Here is a 22,251-nt window from a genome sequence, read left to right on the forward strand (position 1 = left end):
CAGTTTTATCTTGATATTGGATGAATATTAAGGGGTGGTTATTTATTTTCTCCAGCTACACGGGCATTTGCTGATGGCAAAGTTATCTCTCAATCTTTACTCAGCAGAAAGTTGTGGAATGGGACTAAGCACTGGGACTACTGCATGCAGAAGATCTCTTTCTATTATTTTTTATTATAAAATAAACTCGCTCTGTGTTTTGGGAATGTGTTTTTCTTCAGTCGCCTGTGCAATGCTGAAAACTCGCTGAAATAATTCGGAGGCAAATGGGTAAAAAAAGAGGGGAAAGCGGGAATGAAAATGGTTTAATAAATTAGGAGAAAATTGATTAATTGCCGATTAGCGACTTTTTACATAATTATCTTTTTCCACAGACACATCTGAAGCTGCAGTTCAGTGGAAGGACAGTTTTCTTTAACCGAACTTTAGTTACCTGCTAAAGAATTAAAGAAAGGGATCTTACTGTATAGGTACTGCATCAGTTGAAATTGTCATTGCCACGGATTTTGAAACGCCGATTTTGTCTCTATCGGTATAGATTAATCTTGTGGCAGTAACCAAGTAAGCGTGTATTGACACTGGAAATATTAAAAGCAACAACTAAAGAAAGGTTCCAGTATAGATCATCAATTTTCAATGCATATATATAGGCACACGCGAGCCATATCACGTCATTCTTGGAAATAAGGACATAGCTTAAATGTGTCTCCAAAATGTTTTGAGCTACGGATCTAGCAGACTCGGAAGATCTGAATGCATTGAAGTTTACATAGATCAGAAAAGAGGGGACCCAAGCCATTAACTCATCGCCTGCACCTTCCTGGGAGCTGCAGTTAGGGGAAACCCGAGCTGCAAAGCGCAGCTGGTAGCTCCTCTTGCGTCTTCAGCACCTCACGTGTCCGCTTCATCGCTATCATCAACAGCCTCGATAATTTCTCTCTTTTTTTTCTTTCTTTTTTTTTTTTTTTTTCTTTCCAGATCAAGGGTACCCTGCTCTTTGACACGAATTCTAGACTGATTAAAAAGAGAGAGGGAAAGTCAACCAAAGCTTGCAAATCGCGACCGGGAGATAACCACCCCGGAGTAACACAGCGCTGCACTCCGGAGTTCGGCAGGCTCGATGGAGCCTTGGCACCGGTTCCCCAGCTGCATGGCACCCGGTGACAGTCTCTTCAGCAGCATTTTCCCGGATGGGAAGTAAATCCCAAAAACTGCTTTGAGCAGCAGCCGCAAGACTCCCGCTTGCGCCGGCACCGCTGCCCCGGACTGGCCCAGGCGTCTGCACGGGGGCTCATTGCTCACCTGGGCTGCTTGTCCGCGGAAATAAACAAGGAAGGAGAGTGGGGAAAGGGAGAAAAATCTGTGCTTATCCAGATGAAATACCTATCTTTTTCTTTTTTATTCATTTTCTTTTTTTTTTTCCTCACTTGGAAACGCGATAATTCGCCCGTTTTCGCACGCACTGTCGAATTTCGTAATACGACAATTGCATTTTAATGTTTATTTTTAAAATGAAAACGTCTAGAAAACGTCTTTTCTTTGACACTGCCTAGTAGCGACTGCATTGAAAAGGCATGCATTTCAGCTTTCTGATAGAAAAGTTTTATTTCCCAACTCTGAATATAAAGCGTGTGAACTTGGAAACCAAAAGAAGACATATGCGTTTGGAAATCTATTGGGAGGGGATAAAAAGCATTTTGTTACTCTAGGAGAGCAGATAAAATTATCCCACGGGCTTTCGGGGAGCAGGGTTAGCACAAGGAGTAAGAGAGGGAGCTTGTTTTGTCCTGCAGAAACATCAGACAGGCCACAAATTGAGAACGAGTTAGCAAAAAAAAAAAAAAAATATTTTTTTTTTGTTTAAAAAAAAAAAAAAGAGGGCTTGTTTTGTTGGCGGGGGGGGGTGAAATCTGAGAAGCCACAGTTTGCGAACCAGATTTAGAAAGGTGTGTATATATTGATAATGTCAAAAATTGGGAGAACTTAATTGGAGGGATATTAGAGTCTGAGAGGGGAGCGAATGGCAGCCTCGGCGCTGAGCAGGCTGTATTGACCGGGACTGCCAGGTGTCAGGGCCAGGAGTGGTGACACCGTCCCCGTGGGCCGAGGCAGGGCATCGGCTCCCCTGAAATACCGGGCACAGGATAATTTCGGAGGGAGGAAGGCAGAACACAGCCCGGTTTCTTTGGCACCTCCGTTCTCTCCTCCGTCCTGCCCAGAGAAAGAGCCCTGCGAGAGCTCTAACAACGTGTGGACTGCCCACAGACATGCGGGGGGGAGCCCGGACAGCCCCTCCGTGGGCAGGGGGGGCAGCTGCCACGGATCGGGGAGAAGGCGGACACCCCACAGACACGGCTGGGGCGTAAATACCATCGGTGCCGCCCCCGGCAACGGGAAGGGGGGGAGCCGGGCGGCGAGGCTATACGTCCCCATCCAGCAAGCTGAAGTGTTTGCCCGGGCCGGGGAGGCAGAGGTAAGGGATGGCGCTGCCCGGGTAGAGCAGAGGGAAGGGGAGAGGCAGCAGGCAGCGGCTGAGCAGGGTGCTGTCCTTGTAAAGGGTCGGCAGGGACACAGCCGCGGAGGCAGCCAGGGGTGGCGGTTCCCCGGGATGATCTGCTTGCCCCGGCCCCGGAGCCTCGGGCTCGGCCGACATCTGTCTCTTGAGCTTGTTGCGCCGGTTCTGGAACCAGATCTTCACCTGGGTCTCGGTGAGGTGCAGCGCGGCCGCCAGCCCGGCCCGCTCGGCGCTGCTCAGGTAGCGCTTCACGTCGAAGGTGGACTCCAGCTGGAAGACCTGGCTCTTGGAGAAGATGGTCCTCGTCTTCTTCTTGCCTCCCACCGCCGGCGACCTGCCGCTCTCCCCGCCGCAACCCCCGGCATCCCTCGGCGACGGCTGCCGGGGGCCGCGCGGTCCCTCCGCGGGGAGCGGCGACACCACGACGATGCCGTCGGTCCCCGGGCGGAGCCCCAGGCCCGGCCCCTCTGCCCGCAGCCGGCGAGGTTCATTGCCTGCAACGGCAAAGCACAGCATCACGCTGCCTGCAACGGCAAAGCACAGCATCAGCCCCCCCCCGCCCTCCGCGCCGCCACCCCCCCGAGCCCCCGCCCCGCATGCATGCACAGCCTGGCTGCCCCTAGGGTCTGAGCACTGGGGAGAGAGGGCGAGCTCCTCCTCCTGCTGCAGCATCTAAAAGCTCTGTGTGTGTCTGTGTGTGTGTGTATGCGTGTCCGTGCCCGCGCCCCACCCGAGCCTCCGGGGCGCGGTCCCGGCCCGGCGGCGCTGGGACCCCCTGGGCATCCCCCGACGGGCTGGGCTGAGGGTCGGGCTGCCACCCGACGTGCGACACGGGCGGCCGGCTGTGTACCCGAGTCGCTGGAGCCTTTATTCGGGTCTCGTTCCGCAGGCCCCTCTTCTTCATCTTCCTCCTCATCATCCTCCTCCTCCTCCGGCAGCGCGCAGAGGGCTCTGCCCTGCTCCCGGGCAGGGCGGCGGGGGCCGGGCTGCAGGATGCTGTCGATGCTGAAAGCCGGCGGAGCGGCTGGGGCCGGTGGTAGGGCTCCGCGGCCGCCCCCGAGCTGCACCATGGCGAGCCGAGCCGAGCCGCGCTGAGCCGAGCCGAGCCGAGCCTCAGGACTGGCTGCGGAGGGAGGGAGCCGGGGTGGAGGGAGGGATGGGGACGAGGGGGAGGAGAAGGAGGGGTCGGGGCGGCGGAGGGAGGGGATGGAGCTAGAGGGAGCCAAAGGACTGAGGAGGGAGTGGTGCAGGGGAGGGAGAGAGGAAGGCAAGAGGTAGAAGGAGAGAGGGAGAAGAAAAGAGAAAGGAGCAGGAGCTGGAAGGAAGCGAAGAGGATTTTTTTTTTTTTTTGGGGGGGGGGGGGGGATGGGGGAAAGCACGCCAAAGTGCCTCTTTCTTTACTGTGGATGAGGTGTGCCCCGAGGGGGTGGCCCTGCGCAGTGCAGGGTTGGCTGTCCCCCAGCTCTGGACTTTCGCTGCTGGAGGGACGGGGCAGAGTCAGGCCCACGGGAAAGGGCGATGGGGATGTGGGATGGTAGGGCGGAGGGCTCTGGGATGGAGGATAAAGAAAGGGATGGGGGGAGAGGGCTGGAAATAAGAGAGAGGAAATGGGTCTCTGGGAAGGCAGGATGGGGAAAGAAGGGGATCTGGGAAACGAAGGAGGGCAGAGAGGTGGAGAGGGAATATTGCACAGAGGACAAAAGAATGATAGGGGGTGAGTGATAGAGGGGGGTCATCACGAGGGAGGAGGCAGCAAGTGAGAACCTTTACTGAGGGGAGAGGGGAAAGAGATAAAGTCGAGAAAAAAAATGAAACGGAGATTTAAGAAGCAGAAGAGGGAGGAAGAGTAGAAAGGAGTAATGGACAGGGAAGGGAGCAATGGATGTGCAGGGGGAAATCACTGCAGCTTCTCGGGGTCATAGACGAGAAAGGGAGCCCCTTTCCTTCCGAGGAGCCCCGTATGAAGGTCACCCCGAAAACCACCCCGCAGATCTGCACAACTCTTCTGTAGTTTTCGAAAGCTAAAAATTGTGCTAGATCCTGCACCTTTTGGAGGCTGGAGAAAATGTGCTATTGGAGCAAGCACTCCTGATGCTCCTCGGGACTCGGGGAAGGATTTGTACGTTTGTGTGGTGTCTGGAGAACTTTTGCTCTCCACCACCTACCAACATCGCAATATCTTAAAACTGGTTTACACAACCCAAGGGCGGCCATCAGCTAGCAGCTAGCTGCTGAGCACAGGGAACCCTTTCCTCCCCTGAGCCCCTTTGTAAAGCCCGGCGAATGTTTGTAACCGGCTTTTAGGAGGCCTTTTAGTCCGAGTCTCGATGTTTCCACCACGAAAAGTGCTGAGGGCAAGCGAGAAGCCCTTGAAAAAGAGTTGACAATAGAAGTGCTGACAGGCTCTTAAATATTGTGATGCAGAAGATTCCGTGAGCTAAAATCAGGACATCTTTTAAGGCTTTGGACTGTGTTAATCTTTAAAGCAGTGGTTCTTGGGAGAGCGGGTTTCAGCTCTTTTTCATGAAATTTTGTTTCGCTTTATAAATGCACTCAGATTTTAATGCAGCCGTCTGCTGGAGAGCTGTATTTTTTTCCACCAGGCGAAAAAAATATAAAACGTCCCGTCTTCCATTAACACGGTCATTGGCCAAACGCCCAAAGTCATTGTATTTGTCTTGCAATCTCCTGTACAAGCTGGCGGTTCTGTTGGGGCGAAACGTCCTGTTAAGGAAGAGCGACAGGGAGAGGGAAGGGAGGAGTGGTGTGAAATGGGAAGAAGCTGAGAAGATAAATTACATTATTCCGTGTCAGCTGGCACAACTCGGAGAATGGAGCACTTGGATGCCAGATCGGGTCGGTCCGAGTCCCTGCGCTGCTGTCCCGGCCTCCTTTCCCTCTGCCTGGAAAGGGGCAAGGTAGCCACGTCCCAGGTGCTCACATCTGTCTTTGTTGCAAACTATTTCCCTCTTAGTCGCGAAAAAAAAAAAAAAAATCCACACAAAAGAACAAATGTATCGACTTCTCAGTGTGTTTTCCTAAAAGACATTTTCTTGGAATAAAAAGGACAATTTGAAGAAGGCAGAAAATTAGAAGGAAACTGAAGAAAGAGACATAAGCTCCATAAGCTTTGCCTACTCGTTTTATTACACTGCGGCCCCCTGCGCCCCCCTACGAGCAGCTCAAGGCCAGCCCTGGCAGACACAGACCCAGTCCCAGTAGCACCCCGTCGGGAGAGGTCTGCCTCCTTTCCCAGCCCCATTTGGCCGCCCTACAGAAACGCTTTTTCCCTGGCAAGCTGTGCGCAGGGAGGGAATGCAGCGCAGCCCCGCAGCTCCCCAGGCTTTTTGGCAACTCATTGGTAACAAGAGGATGGGGGCGACCGCTGCCCCCCCGCAGCGGGTCCTCCAAGCCAGATCCGTACCTCACGCCCTCTCTTAGAGTCTCCCTCATCTTCAGAGGGGAGTAAAGTGTGGGTTCCGCAAGCCGACAGGTTGCAATCCTGCAGACCGCCAAGTGGTCTCTGGCGGAGGCTGGGGGGACACAGAGGCTGCTGCCTCGGGGAGCTCGGAGGAGCCCCCGCGGACCTGCTCGGGGCAACCGAGGGGGAAAAAAGTGTCCCACGGGACGGCTGGGCGAGAGACCTTGCCAAAAGTCACAGACTATTTTCCAAGTCATTGGCTCTTTGGTCGTGGGGAAAGCCTAGGGCAAAGGCTGGAGGTGTTTGGAGGGGAGATTTTGGCCAAGTCTCCACTCCGCACCACGCAATTCCCTGCCTCAGCCACAAAAGGCCGACGGACAAGGCGCACAGCCACTCCGACAAAAAACAAACAAACAAACAAACAAAACAAAACAAAACAAGTTTTTCCTACAGTAATTTTTTTTTTTAGAGATTTTCCTACAAAGATTTTCTGCTAGCGGTACTTTTAAATCCTGCTCTTCATCTGCGCTGTATCTCGGAGCGATCCTGTCGTCTGCGACATGTCGTGCCAGGGAGTCCGCTAAAGGGCAGCGACAGCCCAGGAGAGCAGATCTTTATCTTTGAATAATATATTCCTGTACTAGCAACTCACGTCAAGCTGAATGGAAACCTTTTACCTGGGAAAGCTTTTTACGAGAAAGCAGACAGTATGCATATCTTTATTTCCATTTCAGCTCAGAGAAGGAAAAAAAAATCTGAAACTAAAAGTCACTGACACGAAATCTGATTAGATTCTACAGAAAAGCGAAAGGGTCCGGTTTTGCTTGGTTTACGGGATCGGGATTGTTTCACCCCCCGGTGTGCTGGAGGATAAAATAGGCCCTATCTGGATTTCACATCCCCTTGCAAATAAGTACGGCCGCACCAGGACTTCGAAGCAGTCTTTAAGGACTTAAGTCCCCACTCCTCTCCCGGTACACAGCAGGGGGTAGAAGATCCAAACCAAAAGAGCTGCCTGAGAATAAAAAATTCATAAAAAAAAAAAAAAAAAAAAGAAAGAAAAAAAAAAAAAGTAAAACGGAATAAAAATAAATAAATAAATAAACGGTGGCTTTGGGATAGTGCTGCAGGTCCCTCAAATAAACCCGACCTTGCAGTTCAGCACTCGCTGGGTATTAATTGCCGATTACTATCGCGATGTCCTTCTCCTCCACCCCGCGGCTGAAATTCGAGGGTACAACCCCCCCACCTCCGCCCCCAAGTACAGGGCCATCGCCCGCCTATGCCAGGTACAGGGACTGGGAGGGACGGGGCAGAAAAGGGTTTCCCGTAGGAAGGCAGCTACAGGTGTCACGCATAAAAAGGCTTTTGGCGGGGGGCAGCTAGGTGTACCAGGCCGATTCCTTCACTCCCGAGGTGCAGGACACGGGCAGGATTGGGCCCTGCCGCATCCCTTTTGGAAATCTTTTGTTAGGTCAGTTTAAAGTCCTCGGTTAGATCGTCTTCCTGCAACCTCTGCACTTGATACGAGAGTTGTGCAGTAAAATTCTAGAGGGGATTTCTGAATAACGTAGGTAAGTCCCAGGTGTTCAATAGACTAGGGTTGCCAAAGACAGAAGGGAGAGAGAATAGACAGAAGAGGAAGAAGATGGAGAAAAAAAAAGAGGAAAGAGATAGACAGATGATAGATAGATAGATAGATAGATAGATAAGTAGATAGATAGACAGATAAGAAGAAAAAAGACAATAGAGAGGAAGGTAAAATAGAGAAGAAAGTAGAACAGAGAAGAAAGGAGAAGAACCAAGAAGAAAGCAGAACTGGTAGTAGAAGAAAAGAACTAGGAGTAGAAGACAAGAAAAAGCAAAGAAGAGCAAAGCAAAGCAAAGAACAGAAAAGAAAAAAAAAGTAATAAATAAAAGAAAAGTTTGACATTCTCATCACAAGTCCAGATTTTCATAATACATGCACAGATGTTCATGCATCTCCGTACACAGAAATTAAAACATAGGATCGCTAAGAAGAGTTGAGAACCTCAGAATAGTTAAATGAAGCATTAAGAAGTCCGTCGTAAAGTAGCATTCATTGGGAATGGGATGAGAAATACAAGAAAATTGCCTGGATCTAATTCAAGGCAGAGAGCACTAATCCTGCCAGGGCGTTGCAGTCTGCAGCGAGGCCCCGATCGATGGCGCGACGCGGCGTGCGCACCCCGCCAGGCTGACGTGTTCGCAGGGGGTAGAGACAGTCTCTTCCAAGATAATGCAGTATAAAAGAAAGGGGGGAAAAAAAAATCGATTCAAATATATTGTTCAACAGTGGAGCCAGGGCGCACCTATGAGATTTATTAAGTATTGATTTGCATGAATATTTTAGACCCCTGCCTAGGAGAAAAGTTATAGGCCATCTTAAGCCGGTGAGCACTGTACCATTTGCAAAGCAGCCTTGTAACAAGGTGCTTTGCAGCATATTGATCGCTTTCATTTAAAGTGTAATTAATAATAACATCTTAGAGCAGCTAAACTAGTTTATTTCAGGGGGGCAGTTCGTACAGTATTTTGATTTTTTTTTTGTTTGCTTAAAAAAAAAAAAAGTTAAAAGACCACCTCTTCACTAATTATTTTTATTAGCTTCCAATAAGCAGAAGTTATCTTTGTGAGTAGTCTGGCAAGGTTTTCCTTAGCCTCGCCTCTGGAGTGCCATCTAGCTAAGCTGTTGTAGCAACATTCATTAAATAAATGTCAACAGACAAGGATTTATGCTGCATAATAATATTACAGCTGTAGTATAACTGGATTTATTTTAAAGCTATTCTGAGGTTGCTTTGATCTATAAAACAGCAACGTATGTCTCTATATGTCGCAAACAGCCATTGTGAAACTACTTTGGGCTTTATAGTCTGCCAACATATTTTTTATAGTGTTCTGTTTGCAGAAGAAGCACAAAGAGTGACTCTTACCTCTTTGATTTGTTTAATAGAGATATACAGAGGGAATAAAACTGCGAGGAATCTGTTCTCGTAATTTGAGGTTAGGCTTTTTTTGCCTGCTTTGAAATTGCCAATGTTGCCAATGTCGTCAGTGACCACGTCTTCTGCTAGCTGTTTCTGTAGATCCTGCAATTTTCTTGCCATCAGGTACAATGAAAAGAGTCGTTAAAAATCGACTAGGTAAAGAAACCTGAGGTGTTTATGTTCCTACTTTCAGTACATATTTTTAATAAAGCACTTCCTGCAGGTACAGAATAAGGCATACGTAAGCATTTTTTTCTTAGAAGAACTCACATCTTGCACCTTTTAATATTTTACTATGGTCATAAGTTACAAATACAGTGTATGAAAAAAAAATCTGTTTATTGATATAATTAGCACGTCTTTAAAAAACAAACAAACTAATGTCAAAACACATTTTAAAAATCCGATTGATCGTTTAGCCCTGCCAGTTCCTTAACTTCAAGAAAATAATATTTAGTAGAATCAGAAGTATAATAATCTCATATGTTACTCCAAAGAAAAGGCATGTGGAGAGTGGCAGGCATGTTCAGTTTCCCGTTGGATTACAATCTACTCTGATATGACCGTAGGGAGTCAGGATTTTGCTCCAGCAGGTAACGCTGGGAGAGCTGGGGAGCTGGATAGGATGGGGAAAGGCTCTGTCTGTTTTCCTCCAGGCATAGTCAGGCTCTGAACGGTACCAAGCCAAGCGGTGAGCCCAGAGGAAGCGACGTCGCCCAAAGCCGCCCCCTCTGCTCATTAAAAGGCTGAAATCCCCCCGAGTCCCACCGGGGGCTTCGGGACCCCCACCCCACCGTTCCCTATCCCCCTTCCCCTTTCCTGGATCAGATCAACAGAAGTTTTCTCCCCCAAAAACGGGAGTTTCCCGGCTACGCCAAGCAAACAGCTGGAAAAGCCCTCCCGGAGCGAGAAGAGAAATTTCAGAGCAGTGGAAAAAAAAAAAAAAAAAAAAAAAAAGCTCCCAAACCCGAGGCTCGAGTCGAAACGAGCATACCGGCAAGTTAACGCTTTCCTCAGGAACCCACAATACGCATCTATTGCTATTATTATTTTACTTCTCGAGTGGTTTTGAAGTTTTCAGCGTCCTGACTTCAATTGTGCATGATGCCCAGAGCCGTGTTTCAGGCCAAAGAGAGGGAAAAAAAAAAAAAAAAAAAAAAAAAGCAGTGGAGAGGTTGTAATCCGCCCCTGAGCCTTCTTCTTGGGTTTCGTACCAAAGCTGAAGCTTCGCCGCATCTCGCCGATCGATTTCATAGCACGAAAGCGTGAGACCGCTCCGAACATAACGTAAAGTGTAGGAAACAGTAAGAATTAGATCTTTCTTCCTTCACCGGGACCGGTCTGCATGCACGTACCCCAACAGACCCATGGACCCGTTTTTTGCCACGGGGACACCGAGTGTTGCGAGCTGGTCAGTTAAATTACACCTGATTATGCCCTAAAACGTAGGATCAAAGCTTGACCTTGTCTGAGCTCAAGGCTGAGTTTTATAAAGTCATTTTCCCCTTAATATTAAGAAAAAAAAAATCAAACCTTTGGAAACAATAACCCGATGTTAATTTTAGCAGTGAGTAGAGAGTGAGAAACAAAAACAGTTATTAAAGGAAAAATAGCTTGGCATGCATAATACTTCATATAATATCACATTACAGTTTAGCTTGCATAACTAGCCGTACAACTCCCCAGTCTGTCGCCATCTGATTATTTTTCTCTGTTTTAAACTGCCAGTGCGAACTGTTAATCGATTACAAACCGACCCCCTAAGAGACGGAAAAAGCTGAGGTGCATTTTCCTCAGCCTCCTCAGGAGACCCAAATAAGAGTCAAATCCAGCTAATAAAACACAGTAATGTTCACTTATTATTATTAATATTTTTTTCCACCGCGTATTTTTAGCGGATAGTTTATCGGGGAAATAAAATGGAAATAAAGAAACCAAATCCTCACAGCTCTGACTTCAGTGGGGCGAATTCACTCGAGTAATTTGCCTTCAAGTTGTTGAAATCAAAAAGCCTGCACCGAGAAGGACCAGGTGAGGCACCAACACATGCTTGGGTATTGATCGTATGAAAATTAGAGTAACAATTGGGAAGAGGGGGGGGGAGGGCTGGGGAGGGTTGGGGAGGGTTGGGTGTCTGTAGGAATTAAGTGGCTAAAACAAAGGGCCCTGGAGAAGCTGCTGAGGGTCCCGTGGCCGCGGTGGGGGCCCCGAGGCTTCGCCGTCTTTTGGGGTGGGGACCGCGGGGCCGGGAAGAGCCCCCGGCCCTGGCAGTTCCGTACATTCGTCTGACGCTCGGGGGGGGGGGGAGAATTAGGGGGCTGCTGCCCCCCCGAAAAACGCCGGTCTGTGTCCCCCCGGGGCCGAGTCCGAGTTTTCTTTGGATGCTTGGCGCGGGGGGGCCCCGCCGAGTGGCTCCCGGCTCATGGCCGGGGATCCCCGGTGTCCCCTCGGTTGTGTCCGGCGGCCGCGCGTCGTTCCGAGTTAACCCCAGCGGTGAGTTTATTGCACGTTAAAAAAAAAAAAAAAAAAAAAAAAAAAATGTCCCAAAGCGGTAAATCGAGAAACGTGGAAGTGGAAAGAAAAAAGTCTGGGGATGATACGGGGGTGGGGGGTGGAGCTGGAAGCCGGGGGCTGGGGCGAAGGGGCCGCGGTCCTGGCACAGGTGGGCGCTCAAACGAGTCCTGTCATCTGCGACCGTAGGAAGGGGAGGGAGGCGGCGGGGAAGGTGCCCAGGGGGTAGCTGACGCCGCTGGAGAAGCCCACCAAGGGGGGCGACATGTGGGGCAGGGTGAAACCCAAGGCGCTGGCCGGCGAGTTCTCGTGGTACAAAATGGGGACCCGCACTATCCTTTGGGCGGCGTGGGAGAGGTTGGCCGCCTCCAGGTCGGCGGCCAGCTGCCTCTTCCACTTGTTGCGCCGGTTCTGGAACCAGATCTTCACCTGGGTCTCGGTGAGGTGCAGCGAGGCTGCCAGCCCGGCCCTCTCCGAGCTGCTCAGGTAGCGCTTCACGTCGAAGGTGGACTCCAGCTGGAAGACCTGGCTGCGGCTGAACACTGTGCGCGTCTTCTTCTTGCGGCCGGCCGCTCGCTGCTCAGGCTCGCCCGGCTCCTCGCCTCGCTCCTCCTCTTCCTCACGGCCTCCGGGGCCCGGTCGCCCTCCCGAGGGGCCCCGCACCGCCGCCGCCCGCCCGCCGCCGCCACCCGCCGGCTCCGCCGGCTCCTCGGGCAGCTCGGGCGAGTCCCGGTCGCTGGCTGCGGAGAGAGGCACAGACAGAGCTGGGGGGGGCGGCCCGCTCCGGGCATTGCCCCTGATGGGGATGGGGAGAGCCCAGAGGCTGCGCCTGCCCCTGCCCGGGTCACCGGGAGGGGAAGGGAAGAGGCCGCGGGAAGGGCGATGCCGGGGAGCCCGGCCCTGGGTTGCTATATGGCCTGCTATATGGTCCTGCCGTAACCTCCCGGCAGCCGTGAGGATGTGTGCACACAGTCCTGCACAAACCCATAAGTTACATCTCGTGCATATATACGCATATACGGACATGATCATGCACGTATATGTGTATATGTATATCTACGTGTGTATAGGTATGATAAGATATAATAACATATCTACGTGTACACACATACCTATGCAAATTCAAATATATATATGTAACATACATGTACTTTATGTTTTGTACACATGAATACCAGCATATATATGTAAGCATATATACACATGTACATATGTACATAAGTATATAAATATTTTTATAATAGAGACATACACTTATAAACACATGTGCATGTATATATTTATATGCACATGCATACATACACAAATCTATTCACACACATGCACACATATATTTACAAGTACGTATGTAAGTAAACTGGGGTGTGTGTATAGTGGGGCAAGCATATTAGTGCGTGTGTGTATATAAAGGGAGGGGGGAAATAAATATTTTCGCTCTTAATATTCTCAACTAGATAAACCAAATCATTCGGGTCAGCTACTCCAATATCGGGACATTGCCTTCCAGCATGTCTCCGTCGTTTCCAACACTGTGTTTTCGAATTGCATTTTAAAGGGGAAAAAATATCCTAGTATTTATAGAACAGAGGGAAAAAAATAAAAGAAAATCAAGCCAGGAAGACAAAACAGTTGTTTTGGTAGTCATTTTCTACTTTTAGGCGTACTTTTGAGATAAATTAAAAATATCAGTAAACCCATCACTGTAAAAAGAAACTCTTTGGGTTATAAATCACGCCTCTTCTGCTCACTGAGTAATCGTGTGAACTCTACAGGCTCGTACAGAATCAAAGAGTTGCGCCGAGGGACAATATTTTTTCTATCAGGATAAAAATAACCACTGATCGCAGCCCATAAACTTTTTCAGATGTTAATTTGTGCCCGGGGAATCGGGGCTTTTTCTCCAGAGGTGCCAGGCCGCGCTGTGCAGAGCTGCACTGTCCGCGGAGAGCAGCGGGGCCGGGGCTGCGGGAAAGGGCAGCGGGGCCCCCAGCTGCCCTTTGGGGGTCCCAAATTCTTTGCTACTCTGCTAGGGACCGTGTCCCCGGCTTTCAGGGGTCTGAAAGAGCAAGACATCCCTCTTAAAAAAAAAAAATAATAATAATGAAAAAAAATGGTAGGGAAAAAAAAAAAAGAGAGAGAGAGAGAAAAAAAAAAATCCAAGCGAGCAAACAACCCCAACTGTTTACATTTTGGGGCAAGAAGCAGGCGGGGAGAAGGCTCCAGGTGCCTGCCACACTGTGAGCATTTCCGGAAATTTACACCAGGAGCCCGAACCCGGAGAGATGCAGGGCGAGAGGGCTGCGAGGAGCTCCCTGGCGGCACCCCCCCTCTTCCATTTCCCCGGGGACCGCGGCGGCACCGGCCCGCCTTGGGAAGCGGCTACCCCAAACCCATCAGGGCCCGGTGGGAAGGGGTTAGCAGGGAAAAGTGACTTACTGTCGGGGCTGGCGCAGCCCAGGAAGGCGGCGTGCGCCCGGCGGTACCAGCCGACGGCGGCGTCGCGGAGCGGGCAGCCCGAGGCTCCGAGGCGCAGCGGGGAGCGCGGAGCCCCACGGCCACCTCCGCCCGCAGTCGCCCTCCTCGCCCCGCCGCCCGCAGCGCCCTCGGTGCCCAGCAGGTCCTCGATGAAGAAGGACGAGACGCGGGCGGAGGTGGAGCCCGAGTTTTCCGTCGCTTCGTCCGGCATCGTCGGAGAGGAGCTGAGGGAGGGACGGGGAAGGGGACGGGGACGGGGACGGGGGGGGGTTGTCCCCGGCTCCGCGGGAGGCTGGCTCCTCGGCTCCCCGCTGCCCCGCCGCCGCCTCCTGCCTCTGCTTAGCCCCGTGGATGCTCTCCTGGTATAAAAGGTTTTTTTTCCGGAGTAATCATTTCAGATCGCGGTTTGCCATCATTTCCTGCGAGCTAGGAGGGGAGGGGGAAGGGGGAGGAGGGGAAGGGAACGGGGAAGGAGAAAAAAAAAAAAAAAAAAACAAGCCGACAACCCATCGGAGGCGCCAGATTCTGCGCGAAAACGATAATAACGAAATAAAAATGTCATGCGAGTTAAACGCCGTGCACGGCGAGGGGGGGGATCCTGCGATTGGAGGAGTGCGGAGGCAAATGGGATCTCCGCGGGGGCGCGCAGCGCGATGGCTGGCGCGGAGCTCGGCGGGGCCGGGGCCGGGCTCTGCCTGTGCGGGTGCGTTTGGTTGTGCGGGTGTGTGTGTGTGTGTGTGTGTGTGTGTGTGTGTGTGTGTGTGCCCGCGTGTGCGTGCGCCGCCCCGGGGCTGCCACTCACGAGCTGCTTATTTAGGTCAATTAGGGAGCAAATCCCGGAGCGGGGGGAGCGGCAGGGCCGGCCCTGGCGCACGGGGAACAGCCGGGGGGAGGCTTGGCCACCTCACGTCTTTCCCTTGCCATTGGATGCAGCGGGCTCGGAGGGCAGCCCACGCAGCCAATCGGCTCTGCAGGCACCGCGGTTATATTAATATCATTAATAATAATTAGCCCCCCTCCTCCTCCCCCTCCCCCCCCTTCGGAGTGCGGCGGCCGCTGAGCTTTCATGTCTGCGGCGGCGGGGATGGATGGATGGATGGATGGATGGATGGATGGATGGATGGATGGATGGATGGATGGATGGACGGACGGACGGACGAGATGTGGCCCTGCAGCCACCGCCATGGGCTCCCGGCGGAGCGGGCAGGATCCCCCTGTCCTGGACCCCCATACGGAGCACTGGGATCGGGGAGAACCCAGGGAGCGTCTGCCCCCAGGGTGCCCAAGTGGCCAAGAGGCCGGCGGCATTGGAGGGAGGGCGGCCTTCATCTCCCGAGGCCGCCTTGCTCTTCATAGCACGGTTAGTGCCATTCAACCTTTCTCTTTCTATATATAAATATTCCCTTTATGTATATATATATAATATATACACCTTTATATGTATATTTATATATATGTGTATTATGTAGATACACTTATTTTATATGAATATTTATATGTATGTACGTCTATACTCTTATCCTATATGCACATGTATATGTATGTATATATATGTATATATATGTATATTACGTCTCTAGATTTAAGCGGTAGTTTATGAGAAGGAAGACAGTTCTCCATCCCCGTCTCCCATTGCCCAGGGCGCGCCCACTGCCAGCTCCCGATCCCATCGCTCCCGGCGTTCTCTCTCCGCACTTCGATTTTGTGATTCTTGCTGCTATTGTAATCCCATTTCATGGGAAGCCGTAAAGCCACCCCCTGCCTGTTCCCTTCTGCCGAGCCTTCCGGATGTGCCCCGCTCGGGACAGGGACCCCCAGCATCCCCGCAGAGCTCCAGGGCAGGACAGTGACTCGCTGCCTTTTTCCTGGAGACCAAGTGGGACAAGTCTGTCGATCCGAAATGCACGTCGGAGACCGGGAAGGTTTGGGTGAGTATACAAATGCCCTGAAAACTACTTATTCAACTCACTGCTCTCTGCTTCTGGGAGTACTGCTTGAGCGGGTTAAAGGCACGACTCAGAGGCGATGCTCACCAGCTCCCCGGCTCCACTCTACCTCCTCCGGCGGGATTTCCCTCCTTGTTCCCCTTTTCAGTACCCCTGAGCACCCCTTCCCGTGCTCGATTTAGGGAGCGGAGCAGTCGGGCACTGCCCGCTGCCACCTGGCCGCCGCAGCGACGAGACGGGGAGCAGCCAGAGCCGGCCCGGGGGGGAACCGGGTGTCGGGGCTGTGTAGGGAGGTGGAGAAAGGGGCAAAGTGGGGAGCGGGGGAGAGAAAGAGAGGAAAGAAAGAAAGAAAGAGAGAGAGAGAGAAATGAGGGAAAAAGAGAAAGAAAGAGAGAGAGAAAGAGAAAGAAATAAAGAAAGAAAGAAAGAAAGAAAAAGAAAGAAAGAAAGAAAGAAAGAAAGAAAGAAAGAAAGAAAGAAAGAAAGAAAGAAAGAAAGAAAGAAAGAAAGAAAGAAAGAAAGTGAGAGAAAGGAGAAAAAACTTTCAATTTCCAAAAACTCAAAAAAAAAAAAAAGCAATCAGAGCTCTGAAGTGAACTCTGGAAAAGCAGGAATGTACAGGGACATGTTCGGGTTTCAGTACTACCTGAGCAGAGACCAATGACTGGCAAACTGTAAACCAGGCAAAAGTACATTTATCACTTGTTGCACAGGAGTGATGCTAGCGAACATTACTTTTATGCTTTGTCCATCGTGGTGCATTTTACTAGATAGGAAATATGAGTCTGACCAATATGTCTTACGCATCTATAAACCGTCTGCTCTGTTTCACTGGCAGACTCAGAAAATATATGTGTGCTTTCCGGAATAAAAAGAAGAATGTGGACCCCGGTTACTTCTATACATTTTATATTCAATGTGCAAACAATATGCATGTAGCCCCTGCCTGTGTTTTTTAAAGTGTTCCTACAGTGTAGTCATGTAACTTTTGTAATATTGTTTGCTTTCCACTTAGAAAAAGTATAATAAAATCAATAAGAATTAATTCACTCTTGCTTTTTTTTTTTCCCTTCATTCTTTTTAGCACAATGTATAACTTCTAGTGTGCAATAATCCTGAACTGTGTTTGTGAAAAGTCATCTTTATTCAGACATATTCCCGAAACACAAAATCATTATGTATACAACCCTATACCTGCAAACACAACACTTGCACAGACGTGTTTGTGTGTGGTGTAATTTTTAGGCTTGCTGATATATTTGTGTACCTTTTGCATAGTTCTAGCAGCACGACTGCTGAAACTTTGAGCTGAGTACTCTTTTTGCTTATTATGATGATAAGAAGGAAGAAAGAACAAACAAACAAACAAAATACACGGTTATGTTTACTGGACGTCTCACTGCAGCCAGCATGCAGGGCTCTATGTGGAGTGCAAGAAAAGCATCCAGCGATGGAATTTTCGTCATTTATTCTCAGAGGGACCCCTTGGGCCGGGCAGGCCTTGCTCCTATCTCGGCTGCCCGTCTGCAGGGACCGGCGACCCCCGGAGGCGGCTGGCACCTAGCGGCGGAGTCCATGGCATGTCCGACTCCTTTCGGTGCAGCCCCCCAGGTAACGGGGTCCGGGGAATGTCCCCTGAGCCCAGGGCATTGCCCGTCGTGTGTGTGGGGGGGTTCATTTCCCACCCCCTGGCTCCGCTTCTCTCCCCTGACTCAAAGCATCTCGGGACAGCGGTGGGGTCTGGGGCTCTACAATGGGGCCGCGGAGCTCTGAAGTGGGGTTTTGGGGCTCTGGGGTGGGGTCTCTTCCGCTGAGCAGCCCAGTGCTGGTTCCCAGTTTCCGTTCCTCAGTGCTGGCTGGGCTGCCGGCAGTGGGCAACTTTGTGGGGTCGGGGCCGTCCCTCTTCACCTTGTCCCTTCTTCACCTCCAACGGCGCCCGAGCCGCCGGCAGCGCTTGCTCGACGTGCTCGCAAAGCATAGGGCAGGCAGAAGTGGGGGCTTGGGTTCGGGTTCCTGGAGGGGTGGGGGGACACGGGGGACACGGACGGACCAGCAGGAGAAGGGCTCCGTTTGGGGCCGAAAGCGTGCAAATAGGTGTGACAAGTGCCTCCAGAGAGGCGCAGCAAGGCGATGCCGGTCCCCGAAGTGGAGCGGGCCTGCCTGCAATGTGAATGCAATTACTCTGCCTGTGTTTGATGTCTCCCCTAGCTCTCCCCCCACCGGCACTGCCTCGATATGTCGTAAAATAGAAGCGAAATGAAAGACAGGCTTTAACGCTCGCTACCTAACCTCTGCTCCTCTCTGCTTTTAAGGGCCCGCGGGTTTTGGAGCCGAGATCTCTGCAGGAGGCGTTTAACCCCCCAGCGCTGCGGGCAGAAGGGTTTTTTTGGGGAAGGGGGGATTGGTTCTCCTTGCCCCGTGCCAGAAAAGAGGCTCTGAGCAGATCCCTGGATTCCTCTTGCCCTCCTCACAGCTCAGAGGCAGCGCCGCGGGTAAGGAATTCCTTGGCCAACATCTGTCTCTGGTTGATATATATGCATGTATGTATATACATATAAATATTAAAAAATAGTTTTCGGAGAGGTTCGCTTGAACTATAAAAATAAAGCTAATAAAAGACCGTATTCGCATCTTCAGTAAACTGACGGGAGCCGTCAAAAACGCCAAGGGAAACACTCGGAAGGAACTTTTTTCGGGTCCAGCGTTCCTTTGGAAGAGCACAAGTAGTGGTGGAAATGTTTGGATGTCTGCTTTGAAAAGGATCGTAAAATAAAACGATGGTCCAGCAGCTGGTTTCCCGGCCTCTGAGTAACATTTTCTTCTTCTTCCTTCTCTTCTTCCCCGTGAGCGCTGGGGATGCGGGGATGCTGAGTGCCCGGGGGTCCCCACAGCCTCCCCCCGGGGCTGCTCCTGTCTCCGCAGGGAACTCGCTGGGTCCCCGCTCCGGCTCCGCCGCCCTCCGAAATCCGCGAGTGCAGAGTGGGACCCCGGGAGCCGGGCTCACAGCTCCTCGGGCCGGGCCGGGCCGAGCGGATGGGGAATCCCCGAGGGGGTGTCCCGGCCAGGAGAGCTCCATCGGGGTGAGGATCCCGGGAGCATCTCCCGGGGATGCTCCATTTCAGGTGGCCTCGCCGGCAGGAATAGTGGGACCCCCTTTTGCTGCAGGTAGACCACCAGCCACCGCCCAGCCGGGGGACCCAATCCTCCCTTGCAGAAGCCCCAGGGGGCTCTGGCCGGAGCCTCTCGTAGCCCCAAGCTATAGGCACATGCAAGCCTGAGAGCTCTTAGAGTCCTAAAAACTTTCAAATGCGAGTCAAATAGCACTTAACGCAGCGACACTTTGGGGCTTTCCCTTCTTAATGCGAAGTACATTTTAAGGGATTCCCAAAGATGGGCAAACAGAGTAACTGGTATTTATTTATTTATTTATTTTTCTCTCCAGTAACTTGTTAACTATAAACCAATCCCTACTTAATTCTTCACTGCCAGTGACACTGGAAGAGGACTTTTCCCCTTTCAAGAATGCTGCACAACCCATGCTGATTCCCATGAATGTATTCATTATTCACAGATAGTCACTAAGTGCTTTGGGTGGAAACTTCCAGTCCGTAGAATGTCCTGACTGTCTGTGTTGCCCATTTATTGTTCGTTATAGATGGCATGCAACTGGGAGCATTAATCGCATGACTTAAGTGCTGTTTCCTTTCTAAGTGAAGGAAATTTTAACTCATGATAAATGATCAAGCAGGGGAATATCCTTGGGTAGGTGGATAAACAAATGAAGAAAACAATTCGAGAATGATTTGGGGGAATATCTATTCCACGTAATAACTGAAATAGTTATTCATTATTTGAATAGAGGTTAGGAGAAAGGGAGAAAATCAGCAAATTATGTGATGTCAAAAAAAAAAATGTAGTCCCTATTGAAAAGAGTTAACATTTATAATACAGTCCTGCTTTAAAGTGACTTTTCCAGAAATGTCTTTGGCATCGATTTCATTACACAATTTTAGAATGACTTCTTTTTGGTATGTACAGTGAGAGAATGCATGGTTTTATTGGTACTGGTTAGGGTCAGCCACAGGAGAATTATGGAGGTCATGTGAAATAGGTGCCAATAAAGCTTTTATTATTGTTATACAGACAAAAGAGCTTTATGGAAAGAGATCCTTACCAGACCTAACCATGGATATTTTGTTCTGTTAACAATCAAGTTGGAAAATACAGAGACACAGTAAAAAAAAAAAAAAAAAAAAAAAAAAGAAGTGACTTTTCAGAGCCATTGGGCATTAACCTATTATCCTAAAACTTTTGGCATTATTTTCCCCCAGAAAACGAAGGTCTCCTGAAATGAAACACTACACATGACTTTTGGTGCTGCCTAAAAGAAAAGATTAAGGGGAAAAGCACCGCACTGTCACAACAGAATGCAACTGTTTTTATTTTGAAATAATTTTTGTGTGTGTGTGTTATGTAATGTAAGAATATTAAGTTTTTTTATTTTTATTTTTTTTAATTGACAAGGTAGCCTTTACCTGCGATTTGTATTTACCTGAAGTTTGAAACAGATTTTGTACCAGAGTTTGAAGTTCAGGATTCTAAAGCAAGATTTAATGAAAATGTTATTCACCTATCTTCATCCAATCTTGTGTGATTTTAGTGCAGTATTAAACCACTGTCAAGGACTGCAATGAATGTCCCCCATGTGTTGATACATTGGATTCTTAGATCAAACTTCAACAACTTTTAGAGCTCTATAAATTCAGCAAAAATTCCTACCTTCTTAAATCTGATTGACTCCTGATTGACTCAGAAGTTTTAGATTAATTCCAGGAAGGAGCCAAATTCAATCAAAGAAAGTATTAAGAACTGTATGGTACAAAACATTCTTTGTATTTTTACAGTTGTGTAAAAAGAAAATTGATGCATAGATCAAAGTTAGCCCCCAACCACTGCTAACATAGGATTAAACATTATACTAGCTTTTACACTTTGCTAATAAAATGATTCAAACTGTGTATATTCTAAGGCAGAGATTTAAGAAAACTTGTGAAAATCATGATGGAGCCTTATTCTGTATAAAATCACCCATATTTGTGAACTATATTAATAAGAAGCAAGACTGCATAGACAGGAAGCAGAAAATATCTATTTTCCATTGACTTGTAATCCATTTATCCTACTAGAGGACAACAATACCAATCTCTAAACCTGCTGTTACACCAAGAAAAATATTTTTAATTGGCATGTGAAAAATATATGTTGGCAAATCATATTTGAATGAGGCATATAGTTCATCCTACCCACCTCTATCTAAAATACCCCTATCACCCATGATATATGTGTACATAAGTATGCCCATGAATTTTTGAATCATCTTAGAAATAATCTTTACAGAAATCAATGAATAGTTGGAGTTTATGTGAGTCATTAAAATCTGGGGATGAAGGCAGTTTTCAAATGGTTCTGTGATGTATTATAAATGGTTTTGCAATGTTCCAGCATATGTGGAGATACATATCTGGAGATATATACAGTTACATGCATATGAATTTGTTTATTATGGTATATAAAAATTACATTTTCACATAGCATGAAAGTAGTGTTGAAATGTCTTTAGAAAGGACTGGACCTAGTCAAAATTAATATTGTAGTGAGCACAGATCCTAATGTAAATCCATGGAAACCCCAAATGCATTCACTTTCTTGTTCTGAATTATTTTGTTATCAAGTCTGATTAGTCCTAGAAAACCCTGAAGCGGTAGGAAGGCTGGGTCAAACACTGAGTGAACTCAGTGGTAAAGCTCTGTTTGCTTTCTCTCGGCAAGCACACTGAGATGTGCTATCTTCCCCAGGATCTCAGCGGAGCTCAGCAGGAAACCCAGCCGTATCAGCTCCTTCTCATAAGATTCCCCTTTGACTTTGCAAAATCCTCGAGTTGTGTTAGGTGGGTGCGAGTCAGTTCCCACAGTAATTCTTCATGAAACCTGAACACTGTGGCCCACATTCTACCCTTGTGAGGACATGAGAAGTCAACCTAGAAATTTACACAGGCCTCTGGCTATGAATAACAAAATCTACACTGCAGTTATCTGAAATTGGAGCGGTAAGTGGACTTGCAGCAGGAAAATTTTCATATCACACTTTGTAAATCCACGTTTTACCCAGAGGAAGATAAAGTCTTGTTTTAAATGGTAAATCTTGTTTTAAAGGTACTGGAGGGATGGGCAAGGAGAGCTGAAGGTGCACCCTCGTGGTGAGTGGCAGGGGTACATGTCCTGCTGACTGACCAGGAGGGGCCAGTGCCCCTTTTATAACTTCCTGTCATGCAAGGTTCTCCTCTCACATTTACTTGGGGGGATTCATCAAACT

The 22,251-nt window shown here is 49.4% G+C and overlaps 2 protein-coding genes across 2 annotated transcripts; both read right to left on the reverse strand.

Annotated features, from left to right (window-relative positions):
• Positions 1–1,895: 1,895 nt before the first annotated feature.
• LOC113843416 (homeobox protein HMX2-like) lies at positions 1,896–3,681 on the reverse strand. The gene is made up of 2 exons (XM_027455596.3): positions 3,366–3,681; positions 1,896–3,009 (listed from the first exon to the last, which is right to left on the reverse strand). The coding sequence occupies exons 1-2, from the start codon at positions 3,583–3,585 to the stop codon at positions 2,420–2,422; spliced, it is 810 nt and encodes a 269-aa protein (XP_027311397.3). The 5' UTR covers positions 3,586–3,681; the 3' UTR covers positions 1,896–2,419.
• A 7,807-nt stretch (positions 3,682–11,488) lies between these two features.
• LOC113843417 (homeobox protein HMX1) lies at positions 11,489–14,684 on the reverse strand. The gene is made up of 2 exons (XM_027455597.3): positions 13,895–14,684; positions 11,489–12,198 (listed from the first exon to the last, which is right to left on the reverse strand). Exons 1-2 carry the CDS (start codon positions 14,142–14,144, stop codon positions 11,618–11,620), a joined length of 831 nt encoding a protein of 276 aa, XP_027311398.1. The 5' UTR covers positions 14,145–14,684; the 3' UTR covers positions 11,489–11,617.
• Between the last annotated feature and the right edge of the window lie 7,567 nt (positions 14,685–22,251).

Source organism: Anas platyrhynchos, chromosome 4 (assembly GCF_047663525.1).
Source record: "Anas platyrhynchos isolate ZD024472 breed Pekin duck chromosome 4, IASCAAS_PekinDuck_T2T, whole genome shotgun sequence".
NCBI lineage: Eukaryota > Metazoa > Chordata > Aves > Anseriformes > Anatidae > Anas > Anas platyrhynchos.